Raw genomic sequence first — 23,211 nt, 5'->3', positions numbered from 1 at the left:
TACTGGCCCTTTGTTCTCCAGTATTTTAGAACCAGCATGTCACACTTAAATGTTATAAAACTTGAAATTTTTACACTGAAAAGAAATTTAAAAAATAAATTTAAAATAAAAATAAAAAGTAAGAGAAAAAGAAGCTTGAAGAACCAGAAGAATGTTGGGAAAAGACTGTCTCTTGAAGATATGGCTACATATTATTCTCACTCAAAATAAAATACCTGTTTAAAAAATAAAATTAAAAAAAAAATAAAAACAAGAACTGCTTGTAAGTTAACATTAAAAAAAACTGTCATTTTAAAAATACTGAGCCCAACAATCTGTGAGCATGGTCTAGCTAGCTCTCCGTCCATTCACGTTTTCCCCAATACCTCACAGGTCCATTTTTTATGCTGTGTAAGCGCTGTATTTCCTGTGTGCTGCTCATGTACACTCTTTTCAACGACTTTTGTACCGTGAAGGCTCCTAAATTCTTATTAATATCCGAGCAATTTATCTGTATACTCTTCTGAATTTTCTACAAAGTTTTATCACCCCTTCTAAAACTTTTTTTTTTTTTTTTTGCTTTACTGTTGCAGCAGAGAGCAGAAGCTGTAACGCAATGAGCAGAAGGGAGAAACAGCTGCTCTTGCCTTATTCCTGAAAGAAATGCAAAAATGTCAACACTGCATCATTAAGGATACAGAATGATTTTTTTTCCTATAGTTTTTCTGTAGTTTCCATAGTTTTTTTTCTTAAAGATCTTATTTATTTATTTGACAGAGATCACAAGTAGGCAGAGAGGCAGGCAGAGAGAGAGGGGGAAGCAGACTCCCCACTGAGCAGAGCCCGATGCGGGGCTCGATTCCAGGACCCTAGGATCATAACCTGAGCCAAAGGCAGAGGCTTAACCCACTGAGCCACCCAGGCGCCCCAGAATGATTTTTTTCTAAGTACTCCATATCACACTGCAGAAATTCCCTTCTATGCCTACTTCGCTAAGAGGTTTTATCAAAAAGGATATTAAATTCTATTATGTTTTCTGCATCTCCTGAAATGATCGTAATTTTCCTACCTTTCACCTGTTAACATGGTGAAATGTGTTAAAGCAATCCCAAACTCTTCGTGATAAACTATCCAGCTATGAAAAACTAGCTCTTCATACAATTCCAGATTCTGTTTCTTAGTAACAGTTGTACTGTTGCCTCTCCCATCGCACGGCGTCACGCGACTGCGCCATCCGGCATTACTACCCTTGCCGACCTCGGCTATCAAGGTGCGGAGCTGCAGAGTCCTCCCTGCTTCCTCCCTGCTGTGCTCTGGAATGGGTGAGTGAACCGAGAGCGCTTGTTCTCCGAATGTGTGGCAGAATGAGAGAGCTAAACCATCTGGATTTTGCGGAAAGATTTTGGCCAACAAATTCCGTTTCTGGAGCGTCTATTTCCTCTTTCTTCCTGACCTCACGCAGGGAGTCCCAGCTCCCCATCTCCAAGCCTGGTGCTGGGCAGTGGCCTGTCCTGTCCCTCCCGCACCTTCCCTATCCCGCCCGCTCTTTCTCCCCTAGCAGCTTGGGCGTCCTCCTCCTCGCCTCTCTTCTTGATCAGTTTTGCGAGATACTTATCACTCATGTTAAAAGACCAGAAACTGTCTGTATTGCTAATAGTTTTTAAAAGACTACCTTCCCAGAGAAATGTTAAGTTCACAGAATTGATCAGAGTACAGAGGCTCTCAAACACCACCCCAACACACGCAGTTTCCCTACGATCCCCACCTTGTGTCAGTGCTGGCGTGGAGCACGTTCCACTTCACGAACCCGCATCGAACACCACTGTGAACTGAGGTCCCTAGCTCACGTTAGGGCTCCTCTTTACGTGTATAATGACCTGTGTCTACCTTTACTGTACCATAGGTGTTGGTTATGTCAATCTTTTCCAAGAACTGACTCCGGCTTCATTGACCTTTTCTATAAAATATGTTTTCTACTTCATTAACATGTGCTTTATTACTTCCTTCTGTCTACTCTAGAGCTACTGCACTTTGCAAACTTCTCAGGTAGAGAAAACACAAGCGGTTCCTTATCTCGCGCAGCCTGGTTTCCTCACTCCCTCCGCGTGGCCCCTTTAGGCCAGTCCCCACGCCACCTGCCTCCAATGCGCGATTCCGACACCGGTCTCCTACAGCTACCTTCCTATTCATTTCTGCTTCTCTACCTGCTCTCCTCTCCGTTCCCAGTCACCTGATAAATTCTGCGCATTGTGTCCTAAATGCTTTAAAGGAAGGAACACCTCCATTTCTCTACTGCCAGTAACTTAGTCCATGTCCTTTCACTCACAGCTAGAAACAGTATCTCTTTAATTTCATTCCCTAAAACACTATTTTCATCATGACACTCAGATTTCGGGAGCCCTCCCTTGGTACTTGAGTTTGCCTTCAAGTTCTTCTATGACCCAACACATCCTCTCCACCCCTGATTTTTCCTCTGTGGTAGTCTCCTGGCAAACGCTCCACTCAAATCAAGCACAACACACCAATTATCCCCGATCGCCTTCACCCACCTATCCCCCCACCGGACATTCTCCGCCTTCTCTTCAATCCACACAGCTCATCCCCAGGAAGAACCTCGTCCTCTGTGGAATCTTCCACAATTGTGCCAGGCTATCACTGGACTTCTTGCAAAAACCCATTTTGCATTTGTAAGATGTTCATAGAAAGCAATATAAGATGAACTTTTTCCCAACATCTATTTTATCTTGCTAAATAGATCAGCAGCTTCTTAGACACATAAGCTGTACTTTTTTGGGATCTCTAAGAACACGTCACATTGTAGACAGCTAATGCTTACTGAAAGACGACAAGTATTCATCAAATAGAACAACTTACCTTGCCTGCCAGGCGGCTGGAGATGATTCCATTGCTGGATATAAGACAGTCAGCCAGAGTAGTTTTTCCTGTTAAAACAACAACATTGATTCGAATCTCTCTTTTTCTAAACAGGGAGGGAGATGTACCGCACTTACAGAGCTACCTTCTGACCGTGAGAACTGGTTTCACAGAGATTTTCTATTTACCTACACAGAGCGCAGCAAGACCTAAGGAGCACTCAGGCTTCGCAACAGAACACCATCTGGATGGACACAGACTCGAGCGCTCAAAGTGCTGTAATCTGTACCTCCATCCCAAGGGAGCCCATCGCCCTCACCTGAAAAGTTGTCAAGTGACTTTTTTCCCCCCTAGGGTAAAATTTTTTTTTTTTTTTTCTAAACAGAGGCATCATGTGTAGATTCAAATGCAGACTCCCAGGTGATGAGAGAAGCCACCATGCCAATCAAAAGAGATCATCTGATAAACAGCGTTTACGTAGTTAGTAAATCTCTGTCCTACAAGAATCTGACCTTGCTCATCTTAATTATTACTCATCTGATATCCGTAACAGTGATCATGCTACTACCTTACACTCCTGGCAGCCTAGAACAGCAACGGCACAGCAGAGCACTCGTTTTCATCTCTCAACGGCATCCTGGGTAAACCACAGCCAAGAAACAGAACATAATCTTCTGCCGTATTTCCCCACGTATTGCCTTGGCTGGTGTTTGCCAGTTAAACTAAGAAAATACTTAGCAAAGAAATTCAGGAAATGTGCCCTAAGCTCCTACTGTGAGGGCACCAGCTAAACTGAGCTACTCCCAGTTACCTGGAAGCCAAACAGAAGCCAGGGAGCCACCATGTAGTAAAAAAGCCTCTGCATACTCAAGTACACACCCAGAGTTTCATGAAGGTTTTATGACGTCCACACAACTTGAAGTGGCAGATAACTTTGTTCCGAGAGTGCTGCTTACACAGTTACCGCAGCTGGGCTGCAGCACCAAAAGGAGGGGCTTTTCTTTACAACCAGTGAGTCCTGGAACACTCTGGGGACTTGAGCAAAGCTATGAATCTGTAATAGTACAAACCAGAAGGCAACCAAGGGAGCACTGAAGGGCTTTAACGTGTCGTCCGCTGGGCATGGACATCTTGCGTGTCCGCACAATCCCAGGGGGCCACTTCCCTATGATCCGATGGAGTAGAACTCATTCTCAGTATGGCAAGCATGTACCCCCTGGAGGGTTAAGAGCCCAGAAAGCACTATCTTTCTGCACTCTCTTTCCTGTATCCCTAGGTCCTGTATCCCTAGGACCAGAAACCACGTGATTTAATTCACAAAGCAAAAGAACAAATGCTTTTGTCAGACCACAGGTCCTCAAAATGTGAGCAGAGTCATTATGAAAACTCAAGAGGGCAGAGGGTCAGTGATGGAACTGTACGTACCACGCACTCTCAGCTGGCTTCGGTGACCTCGTGAGCCACCACTTCTCCTTCCCGCAGTCCCCACACTAGCCCGCAGCTCCTGCCTCAGTGGCAACAGCCGCCTCACTAACCTCATCTCTGCCTCTCATGCACATGAACAGGTCCACCAGACTCGTCTTCCTAATGTGCTGGTTACAACAGTCCTGCTTTGTTTCGTTCTCCCAATGGCTCCCTACAACCTAATAATAACTGTAAATGATTGCCTTCACAATAAAGCGTGTATTGGCCAACGGCTTCTCATGATCACCTCATTTCATCCCCCACAATCCTGTAAGGTGGGTAGGATCTACAGCCCAGTCTAGGCGTTGCTTACTGAAGCTCAGAAAGGTGAAGTGGCTTGAAATGGAGTCTGAACTCAGGCTGTCCAACTCCAGGGCTGGAGCCCTTAACCCTAAGCCTGGTGCCCAGCTGACATGAAGGGCTCTAGGGGCCCTGACCCAGCCTGCCTCTCGGGAAAGAGATCTCACTTCACACACGCCCTCCTATCACCTTGTGGGTACCCAAGCTAAGAAGGAGTTTGAAATCAAGGGCAGGAAGCAATGTGATGGTGTGAGAGCAGTGTGTCAGAAGCACACACATCCCCCATTAGCTATCTCCCCCCTTCCCAGGAACTGTGCTCCCGTCACCCACATTTCCTTCTTCCCTACCGATGCTACTCCCACTTGGGACGTGTGCCCCACCTGTCAGCTTGAGTCTCCCTTCAAGGGTCACCTTTAATACTAAATACAGCGTGAAGCCTCTTCCTAACCGATTCCTGCCTTCCCAATCCCCCAGTTCTCCCACCCCTCAGAGTCCCCTGTCTGCCCCTCGTCTTGGGCTGCTTCAACCCCCAAATCTCCTCTAGAGCTCGACTGTTGCCCTCTTTGTAAGTTCCCACCTTCTGACACACGGAGCAAAATAACTTGAATTTAACAGATGTTCAGTACAGACCTGATGAGCTGAACAGAGTCACCTAACACAGGCTCTGAAGACCTCATGTCGAGACTACGACTCTTTATACTACAAATCCACTTCAGAAATGTTCACTTCAACAAAAACTCAAGTCCTCATTTTAAAAAAGCAATGATACGGGGACACTGGAGCTCAGTCGGTTGAGCCTCCAACTGTTGGTTTCAGCTCAGGTCATGATCTCAGGGTCATGGGACTGAGCCCCACCTCTGGATCTGGGAGTCGGGACCCCTGCTCCCCTGCTCAGCGGGGAGTCCCCTTGAGAGTCTCTCCCCCTCCCCCTCCCCTGGCTCTCTCTCAAATACGTAAATCAATAGAAATCTTTAAAAATAAAATTTAAAAAATTTGAAGCAATGAAATCCAGCATATAAAGAATGCTAATCACCAGTTAGCTGTGTTCGCTTGAAATGCTTTATGGCCAGCGTCCCTAAAGTCATTAAACTCCTACAGTCATACTGGCTTCTGACACATGTGGAGTCACACCCCCTTAATTACTGAAAACAGCCCATTTAGAAAGGAGTCTTACCATGGTCAACGTGAGCCAAAACGCAGATGTTCCTGATGTGAGCAGTGTTTTTCTGCAGGTGAATCATCTTATCCAAACCGCCGAGCACCATGGTCCCTTATTTCCTGTGACTAAACATCAGGGAAGCGTCACACATGGCGCACGCCCTAAGAGCAGGGCCTGACACTTTTCTTCCTCTCACGCAGGAGCTGACAGGACTTGTCAGGTCCCTGAAGCTGGGAACCCAAGGAACGTCTGCGGAAGGGGACACACCCACCCAGGCCCAAGTCCAGTCCGCGCTCGGAATCGCAGGCCACAGCACGCCGGCATCACGCAGCTCGCTCACGCTCTGGGGCTGGGCGGGCGCGCGGGATCCGGGAGCCCGCCGGGGCGGGGACACCAGTAACTGCCGCCAGACAGGCCCTTCCCAGGCAACTGTCCCCCGTGGGAAGGGTCGTCTGCAGGAGAGAGGGAAGACGCGGACAGCTCTCCCTTCCGCCCCGCGATCGTCCCCCAGGACCGTCGTTCTGGCACTCTCGCCCGCGCTCACCCGAGACCAAACTCCCGGCTCCAGCACCGCCCGCGGCGCCCCAAGAAAGTCCCGGCTCACACGCTCCCTCACCAGGCAGGTGCACCACCGGGCTCCGGAAAGGAAGGTCGGCCCCCCGCCCAGTCCCTTCCCCTCCCTGGGACCCGCGTTCGCTGTCCCCGGGATCGCGCGTCCACACACTCACAGAGGCGGCGGTCCCGGGCCCCCGGGGCGACCCGACGGCTCTGGGCGGCAGCCGCTCCCAGCCCGCGCTCGCCCCGGCTCCCGGCACCCGGCACCCCCGGCCCGCCGCCGCCCGCAGCCTGCCGAGGAGGGCGCCGGCCGCCAGCGCGGACCCGCGCTCACACTCACCGGCTGCGGCCGCGCCGCCCGTCCAGCTCCGTCCTACTCGGCTCCGCTCAGCCCTCGCTCGGCCGCACCGCACGCGTCGCAGGCGCCGACTGCCCTGCGGTCCCGGACGCGCGCGCTGGGGGGGGCGGAGCCGGCGGGCGCACGACCTCTGACCCGCGCGCGCCTCTGACGCGCCGGAAGCCGGCGCCGCGTCGGTCTCCCTGGCGCCTGCGGTTGCCCTGACGACCGCGGGCGCTTCGGCCGCGCGGAGCCGCGAGTGCTGAGGGCCCGCGGGGCGGCAGCCGCCCGCCGAGAGCATGAGGAGCCGGTGTCTGTGTCAGATCTGCACCTGCGGGTAAGGAACGGCCAGCGCGACGGCGGGCCGGGGTGCGGGTGGCCGGAGCCTCGTCGCAGCCGCCCCCGGAGATGAAGCGACGCGGACGCCCGCTCCGCAGCCTCCGCCCGCCCCTCCTACGGGCCCGGCTCCGGAGCCGAGCCTCCCCAGCTCTTAGACCCCCGGCCGCCCGCCGGCTGAGCGCCCGCGGGTCGGGCGGGGGCTGCGAGCGCCGGAGCCGCCGGTCCTCCGGCTGCCCGGGGGTGCGATCGGATCCCGGCGGGACAGTGGACGCTCCGGACATCTCGGGGGAACGAGGGAGGAGGAGGACGCAGGGCCAGTGCATGGGCTTTGAGCCCGTGCGGTGCGTCCTTCCGCCTGCCGCTCTTCCCCCGAGCCCGACCGCGGCCGGGTCTGCTCCAGGCGGGGCTCCCTTCGGGATCCGCCCGACGGAGAGGGGCGTGGCTGCGGCCTGAAACCGGGACTGGGCGCCTGTGCCCGCCTGACAGCCTCCCACGCCTGTAAACGCGGTGTCCTCCCGCAGCCTCCGGCTGGCCCCGGGACGGGTCACTGCTGAGTCCGTGCCAGGAGCGCGTGGGTGCCGCGGAACGAACGACCGACCCCGGGACAGCGGGAAGTGAGTGCGGTGGTGTCCGCCAAGTCCGTCTCGTGTCTGGGAGGTCATTTAAGCGGATCAATCAAGATGTTCAAAGCACGGAAAAAAATTAACCAGCCGACGCAGCCTCCAGAAAAACTAAAAAGGAGAGATCGTCGGAAAGTTTTTTTTCTTTTCTAGAGACGGGAAACGTTGGGACAGGAGACTTTTGCTTTCCTTTATAAGCTTTTCAGTGTTTTTGTTTTGTTATAAGGTGAACGTATGCCTTTGCTGGAAAATAAAACTAAGAACGACGAGAAACTCCAGTGCCTCGCTCGACTTGATTCTCGTAACCCGGTGCACCCCTAGCAGGACCTCCATGCATGACCTAATCACCCTGTCCCTGGGCTTCCCAAGAGATCAGGTGTGGCGCTAAGTCACTTCAGGACTTTCCCAAAGCCTCAGCGGCCAGCCAGCAATCCCGAATCTCTCGACCCCTCTGACTTGGAATTTTCCTGAAGAGCCGCGACACGGTGTTTTCCCTCTCCTCTAAGCCGCAGTTCTGCTTGTCCAGAACCCTCCAAGCAGAGCAGCTAATCTCTTGTGTTCTTCCTGAGGGTTCACTGAGTTCCGATCCCCTCGCCAGTTCTGATTGCATCGGCACAGCATATGCATTTTCTTCAAATCCAGCCTTCCCTGGGCTTGTACTATTAGCCCTAGCACATAGCTCGGGTCCCCAAATGACATCGGATCTGAGAAGCTGACCTCCTATTTCAGCATTGTGGGATGTTACTTTTCTGTTGTTTGCTTGGGTTTTTCTGTCTTGTTAAGAAGTTTTTCTTTTTCTTTTTTTTTTTTCTGAGTATGAAATGAATATACATGAGGCATGGTATGAAAATGCAAGGCAAAAAATGTACAATATAGTGAAAATCCCTCATAATCATAGTCCCCACCATAAATGTTCTTTAAGACTTGCTTTACAAGTCCTCCGAAAGGAAACGGAGAAACAGCATACCATCATACTATACTCTACAACCCACTTTTTCACTGTTTACAATTTCTGCATCTTGCAACGGCCACACCTAATGGTGAACCCCATTGTCTGCAACCACTGTGCGCTGTCAGCTTTTATGATATATTGGTCAGGACTCCGCGTTATGGACAATATCATCTACTGCGGCCTAGCCCAGAAATAAAAGAACTTACTAAGGAGTATGTGTGGCTCACAGAATTGTTGGAAGAACCGAAGAAACAGTTTCCAAAATAAACTTTTCAGGAAAAATTCCCCAAAATCTCACCTCAGCCCTGGGTTGCTAAGGGAGCCCCTGCCTCGGCCAACAACCAGGAAACTGCAGCTGAGCTGTAGGCCTCAGAACCACCCCTTACCGCCAAGGTCAGGGAGCTGCCGGTGGGTCGGGAAGGCACCTTGGAAACCTGAATGCTTCCGGACACCTAGGGCTCCAGCCTCTGTCCCACCCCCACAATGCTGCCAGCAGCGGGGCTGCGCGCTCCCCCCTCCCTAGATAGCACTGTCTGAGTCAGAGTAGCAGGTGAATGTCCAACAGGTGAAAGCCAAATTGCGTGGAACCTGCGGGCGGGGGCCCCGGGAGCCGTGCTCGTGAGCTTTTCAGCTTCTTAGTACAAGAGACCCTCCAAATCTTTGTCAGAGGAAACCAGAGTCTCCACCACAAAGGATATAACATCAATTTTTCTTGTTTTGATAAATACCATTGCAGAATATACAGAAGGTATTTTGTGTTTGTGTTTTAGGAAAACTGCTTTTACATTTAGAGAGTCTGTGTGTATTGAAGATCTCTCTGATTAAGATACAATTATCCTAAAATATTTTGGGAAGTCAGAATAATCTTTCAGTTTATTTGTGTTTGCACAGGCGACATCACTGTCCACGTGGAGCCTCAAGGATTTATGAAAATTCTGGCATATCTTGCCCCACCACTGAATATTTGGAAAAATACCCTACGTATGGCAATGTTCCTCCACCTCAGAGTCTTAAACCCAAGCAAGAATTCCGAGCAGGCCGTGGTAAAATGGAAGGAATAACAACATTTAAGTAAATATTAAACTAACTGCTTTACCTACTTCTCTCCCAACTCTTCTGGTCTTAATAAAGTTTTTTAACTCTTTAAAGTGAACTATTAAGTTGATCGAAGTTGAACGAATTCAAGAAGCAAGGAACTAGTCCAGTCTCAACTTGAGAAAAACAGAAAGACAAAAATTAAGTTAGAATGACAGAAAGCAAGAAGGGAAAAGGGAAATGAAAAGTTTTATTGATTTTTTTAAAATACTTAAAATCTCTTTTTTCTGCTTTATACTGTCATCTCCAACTAGAGAAATACAGGAACCTCCTGTTTTTTCTGTCTCTGCTCGAGTTTTTACATCTCTGATCTGTTTCCTATACTTCAGCCTGCAGAGATGATCTTTTTGAAATGCAGTTCCAATCCGAATCACCTCCTTGCTTAAAATATTTCTACTTGCCCACTGTATTTAATATATACCAAAATCCCTTCATGGTTTTGTCCTTAATTGCTTTTCTAATTTATTTTCACTGTGCTCTTTAATGCTCACATCCCATAGGACATTTTTCTTTTCTTGAAAATATCAGGATTCCCTTGCTATGGAGCCTTCTAATATACTATTTTACTTACTTGGAAATTTCACCCCACTTAATGTCCATGTAACCTATAGATCTTAACTCAGTTATCACTCTGAAAGCCTCTGACACACGTGTATCCAGTTCTCAGGCTGGGTAACAGTCCCCTGTGTAAGCGCTCAAAACATCTTCCTACTGTTCATCATGGATCCACTCCAGAGGCCCACACAAGCAGGGACTGTGTCTGTTCTTATCTGAGCTTTCTACTTCCAGAAACCTAGTACGATGCCTGCTAGCACCTCATAGGTACTCAATATTTATTCAGTGGATTATAGACCCAAAAAATCCTCCTAAGCCTAAACTCCTCATTTGGACTTAGCTCTTTTTATTTTTTATTTTTTGTAATTGTTTCATATGTTCATCAATGGGTTAATTCTTTTCCTAATTCTGTTAATGTACGTACCATATTCAAGGGCCAGTCTTACATGTTAAGTACAAAAAGATCAATAAATAGAGGTTTCTGCTTTCAAGGAATGCATACATCAGATTTCTATAATTGGGGGTTTACAATGCTCTATAATAACTTTAATTTGCTGCATTACAAGTTTTCATATCATTTAGATGGAGCTTATTCTACTTGCATGAGCAAAGGTTGAAACCTTCCCACTTCTAGTCCGATGCTTCTACCTTTCACGGTCCAGGCGGCTCTTATAGTAACAGGGCCTTGCTGACGGCTTGACTTCTGTAGGTGTGCAGCTCGCCCACAGACCTGAAAATCTTCCACAGCCCTCGGACTTGGTGTGCTGTAGAATCATCCGGAAGGGTTAAAATTGCAGATTCCAGAGTTCCACCTAAAACAGTCAATAGATAACCGAGCGGACCCCAGGAATCTGCTTTTTTAACCAGCATCGCTGGCCATTCTGTCGCCATCTCCCAGTGAAAAGGGTCAAGTACTAGTACTGACCGTTGGTGGGACTTGGGACATAAAGAAGGACTGTGCCCTGCTGTGGCTCGCGGCCCTGTGGGAGTGGCAGTTGGAAAACAAAACTGCAGATAAGTAAACAAGACACATGAAAGCACATGAGATAAAGAGACTGAGTGCCTGAGATGAGCAAACGGGCGTGGTTGCTCCTTTTTCGTCTCCGAACCGTTCATTCTGCCTCCGTGCCTTAATGGCTCCATGGAGATTTCACATTTTTTACTATTTTGCATTTAACTAGTTCTAAATATAGAAATTGGGAAAGTATAATGTGCCATATCCTTATTTAAAAAGGTACTTGCTTTTCCATTCTGGGTTTGTCAGTTGACTTGTTCAGTATCCCTTCATAGTTTAAAAAAAAAAAAAAAAACAACAACCAAAAGACAAAAAACAACCAGCCAAACGAACAACACCAAAAGAAAGAAAAGGGTCTCCCAACTCCCAAAAAGTCCAATTATGCCAATAAAACTAAAATTTCCGTTTCTTAAATCATCATCTCTTCACCGAGGAAAATATTGCATCTTTTCTTTGTATTTAGACCGGGGAACTGCAGTATTTCCCGGAGCCTCACGCCGGGGGGCTGGAGCCCTTCCTTCACTCCCTCCTGTCCGCTGTGCTGACCAGGCAGCAGGAAGCCGATGCACCTGCACGGAGAATAAAGGGTCATTGGATGCTTCCCTAGACTAGAGGACAAGACTCCAGATGTCTGGACGCACATTAGTATGTTCAGTGCGGTTCGAGGACCGCCAGAGTTGGCGGGGAGCCTGCCCTGGAAGGATGGCTATGGACGTGTCCTGTGTTTGGGGACACATCCGATGACTAAGAGTGTATTTACCCATTACCCTCCTCCACAGAAAGCTGCTTTGGGTGTGGCGGTACACTTCCTAACATTTACTCTCACCAGGGAAACCAAGACTTCTAAGCTTTCTCTCTGTCCTCCCCCCCGATTCTTGCACTCCCTGATTGCATTTTAGCCTCTGTCCCTCTAGCTGGTATTCGGGAAGAACAAAGAACAACTCAGATGTCTTGAGAATAAGAGGTATGTGATTTCTACTATTTATCTCTTAAATAATACTTAGTAAGTGCTTGTTAAGTGTCAGGCACGGTGCTGAGCCCCGGGGATAGAGCGGTCAGGGGATCCCGGTGGCTGTGCTCACGGGCCCTGCGCTCTAGTCAGGGGGGCAAGGTGTCCCTCAAAATAAACACAAAATCGCTCTGGGGAGAAAATCCATGAAGGATAGGCACGAGGTGACTTGAGAGGCCGAATAAAAGATTTGACTTTATCAGGGAAATGATCTTGATGAAGTCCCCAAAGTTCATTTTCGCTTTTGTTTCCTTTGCTTTTGGAGACATACCTTGAAAGAAGTTGGTGTGGCCGGTGTTGAAGAGGTTACTGCCTGTGTTCTCGGATTCTGATGGATTCATGTGTGGAATCCTGAAGGGTGTGAAGCAGTTGACTGCAGGAAATAGGAAAGGAAATCGCAGAAAGCAAGAAGAAGGGACCAGCGAAGGGGCCATGTGTGGTGTTTCTGTGTCCTTAGAGCAGTAAGAGGCCACTGAAGGTTCCTTTTCCTGCTCATTTGTCTGCCTGCCTGCTTGTATTTTGAGGGGGTGGAGAAGGGGGTTAAGGAAGAGGCCTGGCCGCTCAGGGCAGGAAGGACGTGTCCAATTTGCATGTGAAAGGATCCCTTTGGGCACCAGATGAGGAAAGACAGAGAGAAGCTGGAGTGGACGCAGATAAATGAGTTTAGGAATTGTTGATTTGATTCGAATGAGCTATTGTGGGAGTTTGGACTGTTGTGGTAATGACAGAGACAACGGTGAGATTTGAGAGGAGGCGAAGGTGATGGCAGTTGACGAAGGGGCAGCTACAGGAAGGAGCCGCGGTGTGAGGGACGAGATCGGGGTCCCTGTGGTGATGCCCTTGGCTACGATGGGCACCAGCAAACGGACCAGGTCGGCTGGGGGCATGTGAGGTTCTGCAAGTGCAGGTAGGGAGCTCAGAGAAGGGTCTGAGCGAAGAGAGAAATTGGTGCGTCATTTCTGTTTCGGGAGGGATGGAAGTTGTGGGAGTAGAGCTGTCTTCGGGGGGGAGCACTGCAGGAGAAGAGGACCGACTACAGGCCCAAGTGCTGAGAAACCCCCGGCGGTTCGTGGCCGAGGAGATGGGGATGAAGCTGCATCAGAGACTCAGGAGAAACCAGCAGGGAGGCAGGAGGAGAGAGTCTCCTGGAGACAGGGAGTGGGCAGCAATGCCCATCGGGGAGGAGGACGACAGACGTCCAAGGGACTCAGTCACAGAGAAGTCACTGTGACCCGTCAGGCAGCGCTGGACCCCGGCCTGACATGGGTGGATGGGGCTGAGGAAAAGGAGCCAAGTCTAGAAAATCACATCCTGAGAAGGAGAAGGGAGTCAGCGAGTCTTTTGGTTTCAGGAGCTTGGGGACATAAATTGAGAATAGTGATTAATACAAGGTGACTTAAACCAATAAAATGAGGGACACGGTCAGTAGAGTTCACCAGAAAAAACACAGTTTTGAAGACGTGTAGTCATAACAGCAGTAGCTGACATGTTGCCCTTACTGTGTACCAAGCTCTCGTACACATGTGCTCACGTGTGTGTGTGTGCGCCCATCCATAAAACAGCCCCATGAGCTAGATGACACGATTGTCCTCATTCGTAGAAGGAAACGGAGGCCTGGCCAGGTTAACTAAGTTGCCCAAGGTCATCCATCCAGTGAACGACAGAGCCAGGATTTGGACCCAGGCCATCTGGTCACTCTGGGTCTGTACCCCAGCAGACAGCCCCAGTGTCTGCAGCACCATTTCCATCACAGAATGTTCTAGCATGCCCACGGTGGCTGGACTGCGCTATGGCTCTCATCCATGGCAAGGGCTTCTCGCAGGTCCCAAGATGAGTCAGAATCACATCCATATAATGAATGTGATTTACGACTGAAGGCCTGAGTTTAGATGTTAATAATTTATTTAATTGATTCTTTTAATAATAAACAGGAAGATGGCATGATTTCAGTAAGAGGAGAGCATGCCCAAAGAGCTTAGTTTTTAATTAGGATGAATAAGGATTTTGACAAAGTAGACCCAGGGGTTATATTTTAAATTTTTTTCCTTAGACTCATGAAATCTTTCACCTAAGATTTCCTTCCATGTTAGGAAAAAACTGAGTTACTTAAAGATGTTATTTATGTGGGCACCTGGGTGGCTCAGTGTGTTAAGCCTCTGCCTTCAGCTCAGGTCATGATCTCAGGGTCCTGGGATCGAGCCCCACATTGGGCTCTCTGCTTGGCGGGGAGCCTGCTTCTCCCTCTCTCTCTGCCTGCCTCTCTGCCTACTTGCGATCTCCATCTGTCAAATAAATAAATAAAATCTTAAAAAAAAAAAAAGATGTTATTTACGTAAGATCCAATCAGCTGAAGATCCACATCCTAATGATGTTTGAAAACTAGGATTTTTGACGTATTTCTTAAGACGTTAGTCACTAGACAGGACATAAAGGAATTAAATGACTTCTTTTCAGTAGTTTAACAACTATCACCATTTTACTATCTTCTTGGACTTTTCAACTGAAATAAACCTTGAAAATTTCAATACTGCTTTGGGATAATTAGAAATAAAAACCTGTGAGGCTATGTTTCAAACTTATATATTTCAGATCGGATTATCGTCCTTATGAGATAGTCAAACAGCCTCGCCACGTGCCAGAAGAATACAAACCGAAGCAGGGGGAGATGGATCTCGGCACTACCTACAAACAGGACTTTAATTCTTACAAAGTGCAGCCTGTGGCCATAGTCCGGCCTCTGGAAAGACAACGAGTTAAACAAGGAAAGGTGGACACTGTCCCAACCTATAAAGGTAACTTGCCATTTCAGAAGTGAAGGAGCCCAAAAACTAAGGCTCACTTCCATCCAATGTCCAGTCATAATTTGGTGTGTTGCCAAACTTAGCTCTCATGGCTTAGGAAAACTTTTTTTGTTTTGGTCAACATAGTATAGTGAAAAAAATACCATTTGCTTGATTGAGAGTTCAAAGACCTGGATTTCTATCCAAATTTAGCCACATAATTCATTTTCTCTACCTAAAAACATACACAGTTGACCCACAATGTGGTTTGACCTGCATATGTGTAGATTCTTTTCGATAAATATAGTCCAGTCCTGTAAATGTATTTTCTCTTCCTTATGATTTTCATAACCTTTTCTTTTCTCTAGCTTACTTCGCTGTAAGAATACAGCATACCATACGTATAACATACAAAATATATGTTGACCGTTATGCTACTGTTGAAGTGTCTAGCCAACAGCAGGCCAGTGGTAGTTTTGGGGAGTCAAAGTTCTGTACAGATTTTTGACTACACAGGGGATCAGGGCCCCTAACTTCTGTGTTGTTCAAAGGGTCACCCGTAAACACAAAGGATGCCATTGGACAAGCATTATGTCACATTACGCCACATTGATTTGGCACTGTTCCTTCCTCTCTGTTCCAGAACAAGTTGGAACTCTACTGAGTGTACTGGAGTCTTTCAGAAGGTCAAATAAATAGCAACCCTCTTAACCATTTAAGTTCTGAACCAACTGATACAGCAAAAGTGTTAGCAGTCAGAGAACCAAATACTCCCTTTATAGTGATAAAGACTAGGGTGAAGGATAAAGCAGGTCCTTCCCGATACTGAACTCAGAATAAAAGAGGCTTATCCACAATGACAATGTTGGAGCACCACTTAGGAGACCGGCTCCTCTAAGATTTCCAGCGTGGAAGAAGCAGGCAAATACCTTCTCCCTGTCGGCAGCTGACTCGGAAGGGCCAGGGGTTGGACAATGTAAGGCTAGTTTCTTTCCAAAAATCAACCTGATTTTAAAATACCCTATTGCTCTTGGAGAGTAGGACCTTTTTTTTTTTTTAAAGGCATCTTATTAGTACCTATTATTTTTTGTTAATAATGTAATTGCATATTTAAGTTTGTATCCTTTTCATTATGTGATACAGCTGAGTGGTATGTCCTCATATAAAGCCCTTTTATAAAATTGATGTCACCCACAATAAAAGCAGTGGTTTATAGTTTAAATAGACAGCAGCTGAACACGTGTGTATTCTTCAAATATCGCCCTTACCAGTTCAATGGGTAAGCAAACACATGTTTACCAGTTCGCTATGACCTAGAAGTAGGGTGGTCGGGAGCACTGTGCTTTCATCTTTTTGGCTGTGAGCACATAAGGTGCTACACAAGGAGCAAAGTTTTAAGACAATGTATACAGTCAACAAGTATATTGTTATAATGCAATTTAGCATAAAACAATTACAGGTCTGTATCTCCTGGTATGCAGAGGAGGTCAGATACTCCTATAACAACTTGACATAAAATAACAACTTGACATAAAGTTGTTTGGTGAAAACAACTGGGTATTTTAACAACCACAGTAGGAATTTCTTTTCTTTTTTGTCCTACAAAATCTATCAAAAAATATCAGTAATATTGTCCTGATGCTGTGACAATTACACATCACACACACATTCTAGCTTCTCATTACCTGGGTTTCCTGTAGATTTCCACACTTCCACCCCCATAATCCAGTGTTCCTGGGGTCCCTCTGGCTTTCTCGCTTCTGACCTTTCCTAGTGAGGAAATATTGCCAGGTATGGAAGCATGAGATGAGATCTTAAGAGCCAAGGCAGTACTCATTCTGTGTGACGATCTAGGTTTTGTAGATAACTATTTAAGGACAGGTCAGTAACTGGTGAGAACTCACGATGAGAAGAGACTCTCACTAACTACCGAGAATCAGAGAACAGAGGAAAGACAGAGGGGATATGATAAAGAGAAAGGAAGAGGAAACCCTGTAGGGCTGTGGTGAGAAGGTAGCATCTAGACTGTGGAGGCGCAGTTCTATGAGACAGGTTAATCTTAGACAGAAACCCATCTGCTCCCAGCAGCCTCAGGTTAGAAAGTCATTTATACTGAAATGTAGATGATGAGAACAGACCAGCACTGGAGTTGGTAAATGTTTTAAGGGATACTCTGCTCTGTGCTAGGCACTGTAGGGAATACAGAGATCTGAACTGAGCGTGGGTATTAACATACTTTATGGTTGAGGAAAGAAGCAATAGTAGCAAAAAAATTAACCATAGTAGCAATAAATAAATGTGTTATCATTAGGGAGGAGGATAATTCACTAGAAAGTTAATGGAACAAGTCATGTTTCAAAAATTTAGACTGAACAAGATTCAGGCCAGCCTGGGAGTGTATCAGAGACCAGTAAGTATTAATCTATAGGAGAGGGAGGGACAACACAAAAACTAGGATGAAATGAGCAAAAATGCACAGAGCCAGAAAAATAAAGGGGTTGTTCTGTAAACAGAGGATTTCAGGAACTGAGAGATTGGGGTATAATTCTATAAATGCAGGTAGAGATCAGACTGTGAAGCACTGATTACCAGACTGAAGTGCTTAACGTTTTTCTCATAGCTGCTAAAAATGCTTGAGTTCTGTTTCCAGGGAGGATATAGTAAATGGCAGAAAGCCATTATTTCTGCGGCAATAGCTAAAAATATGTATAATTTTTTAAAGTGTACGAAATCTCTTTAATGGCATTAGACAGCTGTGGAAGCAAATAAACTTGCCAAGACTGCAAGCTACGATAGCCAGCTGTTTACTTCTCCGGAGCACTGGTCACACCGGGGCCTTGGTGGAAAACTGAGCATGGCAGAAGCAGAGAGACTCTCCTGGGTAAAGAGAAATGAGTGGATCACGTGATATGTGGACTGGTATGATACACTGGAACCTATCAGTCCTCCAGGTGTATAGCTGGTCTTCCTTGTAGGATGTTTGCTGAGCGTGTAGGGGGTATGATGGCCTAGGAGACTGGGCCAGAAGGATCCCACAGCTGTACTTGGGAGTAAGTACAGCTTTCTTCTCGCTTAGAAGGGAAATTCCCACAGAATGAGGGCTCTACCACAAACACACCACAACTTTTGTCCTTTCAACCAGAGGAAGATTATGTCTAACTAAAAGTGCCCCTGAGTACCAGCCTAGCTCAACTCCTGATTGGATCAGGGTGATCTAAATTGGAAAGACCAAGCTTTCTCCTATTGAAAATAACATTGATTTTAATGTCTATGGTTTACTTATACATGACCCCCAGCATCTGGTAAAATAGGAGACCAATGAAGAGTCAGGAAATATCTGGAGAGCTGATGGTCAAGAAATTTCCAAAACTGATGACTGAATCAGGCCACAGATTCAAGAAGCTCAACAAATCCCCAAACAGATAAATACAAAGAATACCACACTTAGGCAACTTTCATCAAAATTCAAAAACCAAGTGAAGGTGAATTCTCAAAAGCAGTAAGAGAAAAACTACGCATTAATTATGAAAAGAAAAATTAGAAATATACCTAACTTTTCATCTGAAGCCACGGAAGCCCAAAGATAATGCAATGACATATTTAAAGTGTTGAAAGGGTAAAAACAAAACAAAGCAAAACAAAACAAAAACCTAGAACTTTAAACCCAACAAATCCAAGAATTTTATGTCTAGTGAAAATATCCTTCAAAAAATAAATAAAAATGTTTCCAGGAACAAACAAACAAACAAAAACCCCAGAGAATTTGTAATTAACCAACCCATACTACAAAAAGTAGTAAAGGAAGTTCTTCAGGTTGAAGGAAGATGATTCCAGAGGGCAGCATGAAATCCAGAAGGAAAGAAACACACAGAAAGAGTAACTTTATAGGTACATATAAAAGAATATTGACTTCTTAGAGTCACAAGAATAATTATATATTTTTACATAAATATAGAGGTAATTATAATAGCACAGAAGACAGGAAGGTGTAAATGGAATTACACTGTTGAAAGTTTCTTACACTGCTCTAAAAGTGGTAAAAATACCAATTTAAATTCAAGTAGGCCAAAAATATACCCTAATTAGTCAAAAATGCATTTTTATTCTAAAATAAGTTCTAATTAAAATGCTAACAGAGAAAATGGAATAATAAAAATACCCTTTATCCAAAAGAAGGCAGAAAATAAGGAGTAAGGGAACAAAAAACATTTGGAAAGAAGCAAATAGCAATATAGTCAACTTAAACTCAACTAGATCAGTCATTACATTAAATGTAAATGAAATAAAAATTTCAATTAGAACTCCAAGATTGATAATTCATTTGGAGCATACAAAGTGTCAGTTTGCCTCTTGAAATAGAGATACCTAGTAGGAAGATATGTATGGGGGGTTGGTGTTCAAAAGGAAGTCTGGAATGGAGATTCAACCTTTGGAAGCCATCAGCTTACAGGTAGTATTAAAACCATGGGGATTGTTTGATGAGATATAGATTGAGAAAGAAATCCCCAGGATGGAGCCCCCTGGCTTGGTGCTATAAGATGTCACAGGGAACAAGTTCCAAATATCAAGGAAGAGAACTAACATGTGCAACTCAAGACTTTTGTCTTCAAAGAGGAACCTCGAACAGCTCATTATATAAGGATGGGGATGGAGGTCTGCATACAGACATTCATGGTGAGCAAACACATCCAGACACCTCATGGGCTTAAAGCTGTTCAAATGAGAGCAAACTACAACATCATGGCATACTTTAGATTCATTTCCTACTTTTACCTGTTTCCATATTTTCAAATTTGGGTTCACAAGAACAAGAATGGCTTACCCAGCTCATCTCTTCTTGCCAGGCTGTTTTGTCTGTCTCTACTGGCCTGAAGATTGTCTTCTCTTGGTCCACACATCCACTCTCATATGAACATCAGTAGATTGATGAGGTAGAGGTAACCATTTGCTCCACAACTTGGTCATTGGGGCAGAAATGTCTGTGAGTGAGGGATTTTTCTCTCCAAAGGAGAGAGTAAATCCACGTAAAAAGCATTTGAGTTTTGGTCTTTCCAATAGACATTACATGGACTTTAGACTCTAAAACATCTTGTATAACTTCTTTTATAAATTAACCTTTGGTGTACATCTCTTTGGGTGAAGTCAATTCCACTGTATTTCTTAGCTTTCTACCTTTCTCATCTAGAAATAAAAAAACTAAATAACGCTTGGTTGAAATATAAGTACTTCAGTTTTCCATCCATGGTCTATGTATGCCACAAGAAGCAGAATTAAGGTATTTAACCCTAAATCTTAGACTTAGCTCTGGTATTCACTTCTAAATTCTACATACAATTTCTGGTATGTTTAAAAGCACTCAGTTCAGGCCTCTGGCCTCTAGATGGCCCTCTGTCTTTTGATGATATCTTGAAGTCCATTTTCTGAAAAGCTGAAGTTGAAGGCAATGATCTTTCTGGGATAGTACAAGTTATTCTGTAGGTTTGTTCAGGGAATCTGGTAGGCTTTCCTACAGTATAATGGGTTGAAATTCTCTTTCATTTGAGGAGTCCCTCCAAGGCAAAGAATAATATCCCCATCACTTTTGCCCACACATCAGGGCCTTTGATTTTATGTTAATCAGTAGATTTTATGGTTTCTTTTCTTTTTTTAAATTATTTTTTATTTTCTTAATTTCTTTTCAGTGTACCAGAATTCATTGTTTATGCACCACAACCAGTGCTCCATGCAGCATATGCCCTCCATAATACCCACCACCAGGCTCACCCAACTTCCCACCCCTTGCCCCTTCAAAACCCTGATTGTTTTTTTAGAGTCCATAGTCTCTCATGGTTCATCTCCCCTTCCAATTTCCCTCAACTCCCTTCTCCTCTCCATCTCCCCATGTCCTCCGTGTTATTTCTTATGCTCCACAAATAAGTGGTTTCTTTTCATTTCATGTGTTATGGTGAAAATCCCAACCAGTTCCTGGAAAATGCAACCATAATCTCCTAAACTCTGACTTTACCCAAAATATAGGCTTTCAAAAACTATCAACAATCCAAGCTCAGATGTTCCATTCCCTTGTTGTGTATTCAGGTAAATCTAGAAGTAGAAATTCTATGCACTAATGTGGGGAGATAGGAAGAGGAAGGTGGATATGAAGAAAACACAAATCAGGGGAATCTGAGCAACTTCAGACTTGATTAGTGTTCAGATTTCTGAAGGAAATGGAAGGATGTTTGGCAATGAGGGAAGTAAGTCATGATTTTTAGAAGATGGTTGTTTTATGCAGTATTTAAATGCTCTCTTTTTTTATTTTCAAGATGATTATAGAGCTTGGGACATTCAGAAAATTGACCTTTATAAACCAGAACAAGCTTACCACCCCCCCACCATGAAATTTGGAAATTCAACCACATTTCAGGATGACTATGTTCCTCAGGAGATAAAGCCCAGGCAAAGCTTTAAACCCAGTCCCGTGGTCAAACGTTCTACAGTCCCTTTTAATGGTGATACAAGTCATCGCCTTGATTACGTACCTTATCAGCTAGAATTCAAGTTTGCAAGGCCAAAAGAAGTGTACAAGCCAACCAGTCAACCCTTTGAGGATCTCACAACTCACCGATATGACTTTCAGGGTCTTCCTGGAGAAACTGCAAAAATCTGCCGACCTCCATACACCAGAGTGACCCAAAATGCTCATTTTGAAGGAAGCACGGAATTCCGCGAAAGCTTCCAACCATGGGAAATCCCACCACCCGAAGTCAAGAAACCACAGGAGTATGTCCCGCCTGCAGGTACCATGCAGCTAAACAGCACAAGCCATCTGGACTATGTTCCCTATCAGACCAAACGTGTTAGTCCCATCAGGCCAGTTTCTCAGAAAAAATTTAACAATGTCCCTTTTCAAGGAAAAAGCACCACAAAGGAAGATTTTCCAGCCTGGGAATGCTGTCGTCAAGGTCTTATTAAGCAGCAGCAGCAGATTTCCAACCCATCTGGAAGATTCGATGGTTGGAGCACTTTCAGGTCTCACTATGTGCCCCACGAGCTGATTCGGACGGAGAGCTGCAAACCCGCGCATGCTCTGTTTCAGAGTTCTGCTCCGTTCGACGACACCACCATGTACTCTACAGAGTACACACAGAAGAAACAGGAAGTCTGCCCTGCTAGCTATCCTTCTCCTCCAGGCTATATCTTTGAAAATACAAATTCTCAAGGTCATAAATTCTTCCGCAAGGTCACGCCCATAGTGGAGGCCTACTAATCATCAAATCATGTTTAAAAGGAAGCTAACAGATATTAGTTTTCTAAGGGAAAAGCCAGAGTTTGTTTTTTTTTTTAAGAGGGGAGGGGAAGAGGGAGAGAGAGAATCTTATGCAGGCTCCAAGCCCAACACAGAGCTGACATGGGGCTCAATCTCACAATCCTGAGATCATGACCTGAGCTGAAATTGAGACTTGGACGCTTGACCAACGGGGCCACCCAGGCGCCCCAAAGCCAATTTTATATAGTCAAAATAATTTATGGGAGAGCTAAAACAAATCATTTTTAAATCTTTCAAAGTGAATTTGCAAAATTAATTATAAGAAATAAGAACCTTAAAATCCATTTTGTATTGCTCTTTTACCAAGATTGTCCTTTAATATGCTATTCTGAAAGTTGAATCATGGACATTCCCAACTGAACTACTTTAATCCCCAACCTACTGTTTGGTTGCTTGCCTCCTATTATCATGTACCTGTACATTTTTAATTATGGCAACTACACAGTTACTCGCATACAGTTTTCATGTATCAAGGACATCAGGACTGTCTAGCCCACCTCTGAAAATGATGCATGGATTCCTCATCCAAGACAGTGGTCTTCATGTCCTCAGACTTCAGGGCATCTACGCAGTGCACTGTGGTTGGTGGTGCCGAGGGCGGTCACACTGCCCCTCACCATGTTCAAGTTCATAAGAGGAACTGTGGTGCAACCAGCAAGGGGTCTGTGGGCTGGGAGTCAAGGCTCTGAGGTTGGGGTCCCGATGACCTCACCCTGGGCCAATGACTCACGTCTTCGAGCCCCAGTATCTCCACTCTTAAAAGGACATTTGCTCTGCTTAGTTCACAAATACTGCGTTTTGAGCATCAGATCATACGATTCATTGTAACCCAAAAGCAAAAGTGCTAAGCAAATGTCAGGCATTCACACTAA

At 45.6% G+C, this 23,211-nt stretch overlaps 2 protein-coding genes across 3 annotated transcripts in view; one reads left to right on the top strand and one right to left on the bottom strand.

The window, feature by feature from the left end:
- The window catches only part of EFL1 (elongation factor like GTPase 1), a 115,365-nt gene extending 108,648 nt beyond the window's left edge, over positions 1–6,717 (bottom strand). Inside the window, exons 1-3 of the mRNA XM_032836777.1 lie at positions 6,672–6,717; positions 5,792–5,901; positions 2,854–2,921 (exon numbers count right to left, since the gene is read on the bottom strand). Coding sequence (XP_032692668.1) covers positions 2,854–2,921; positions 5,792–5,882 — 159 coding nt within the window. The 5' untranslated portion in view covers positions 5,883–5,901; positions 6,672–6,717. The remainder of the gene's footprint in view (positions 1–2,853; positions 2,922–5,791; positions 5,902–6,671) is intronic.
- Positions 6,718–6,886: 169 nt separating this feature from the next.
- On the top strand, positions 6,887–22,332 carry SAXO2 (stabilizer of axonemal microtubules 2). Of its 2 annotated transcripts, XM_032836889.1 has the most exons (4): positions 6,887–7,005; positions 9,471–9,650; positions 14,843–15,045; positions 21,336–22,332. In XM_032836889.1, exons 1-4 carry the CDS (start codon positions 6,968–6,970, stop codon positions 22,277–22,279), a joined length of 1,365 nt encoding a protein of 454 aa, XP_032692780.1. In that variant the 5' UTR covers positions 6,887–6,967; the 3' UTR covers positions 22,280–22,332. The 2 variants fall into 2 exon arrangements, with proteins under 2 accessions (XP_032692780.1, XP_032692781.1); XM_032836890.1 differs by lacking the exons at positions 6,887–7,005; positions 9,471–9,650 and adding an exon at positions 16,177–16,312 and having other exon boundaries at positions 15,009–15,045.
- The last annotated feature ends 879 nt before the right edge of the window (positions 22,333–23,211 follow it).

The sequence above is a fragment of the Lontra canadensis genome, unplaced genomic scaffold, assembly GCF_010015895.1.
Source record: "Lontra canadensis isolate GAN:19392208 unplaced genomic scaffold, GSC_riverotter_1.0 scaffold94, whole genome shotgun sequence".
Classification (NCBI taxonomy): Eukaryota; Metazoa; Chordata; class Mammalia; order Carnivora; family Mustelidae; genus Lontra; species Lontra canadensis.
The sequence above is the reverse complement of the archived record's forward strand: the minus strand, read 5'-3'. Positions and strand labels throughout refer to the sequence as shown.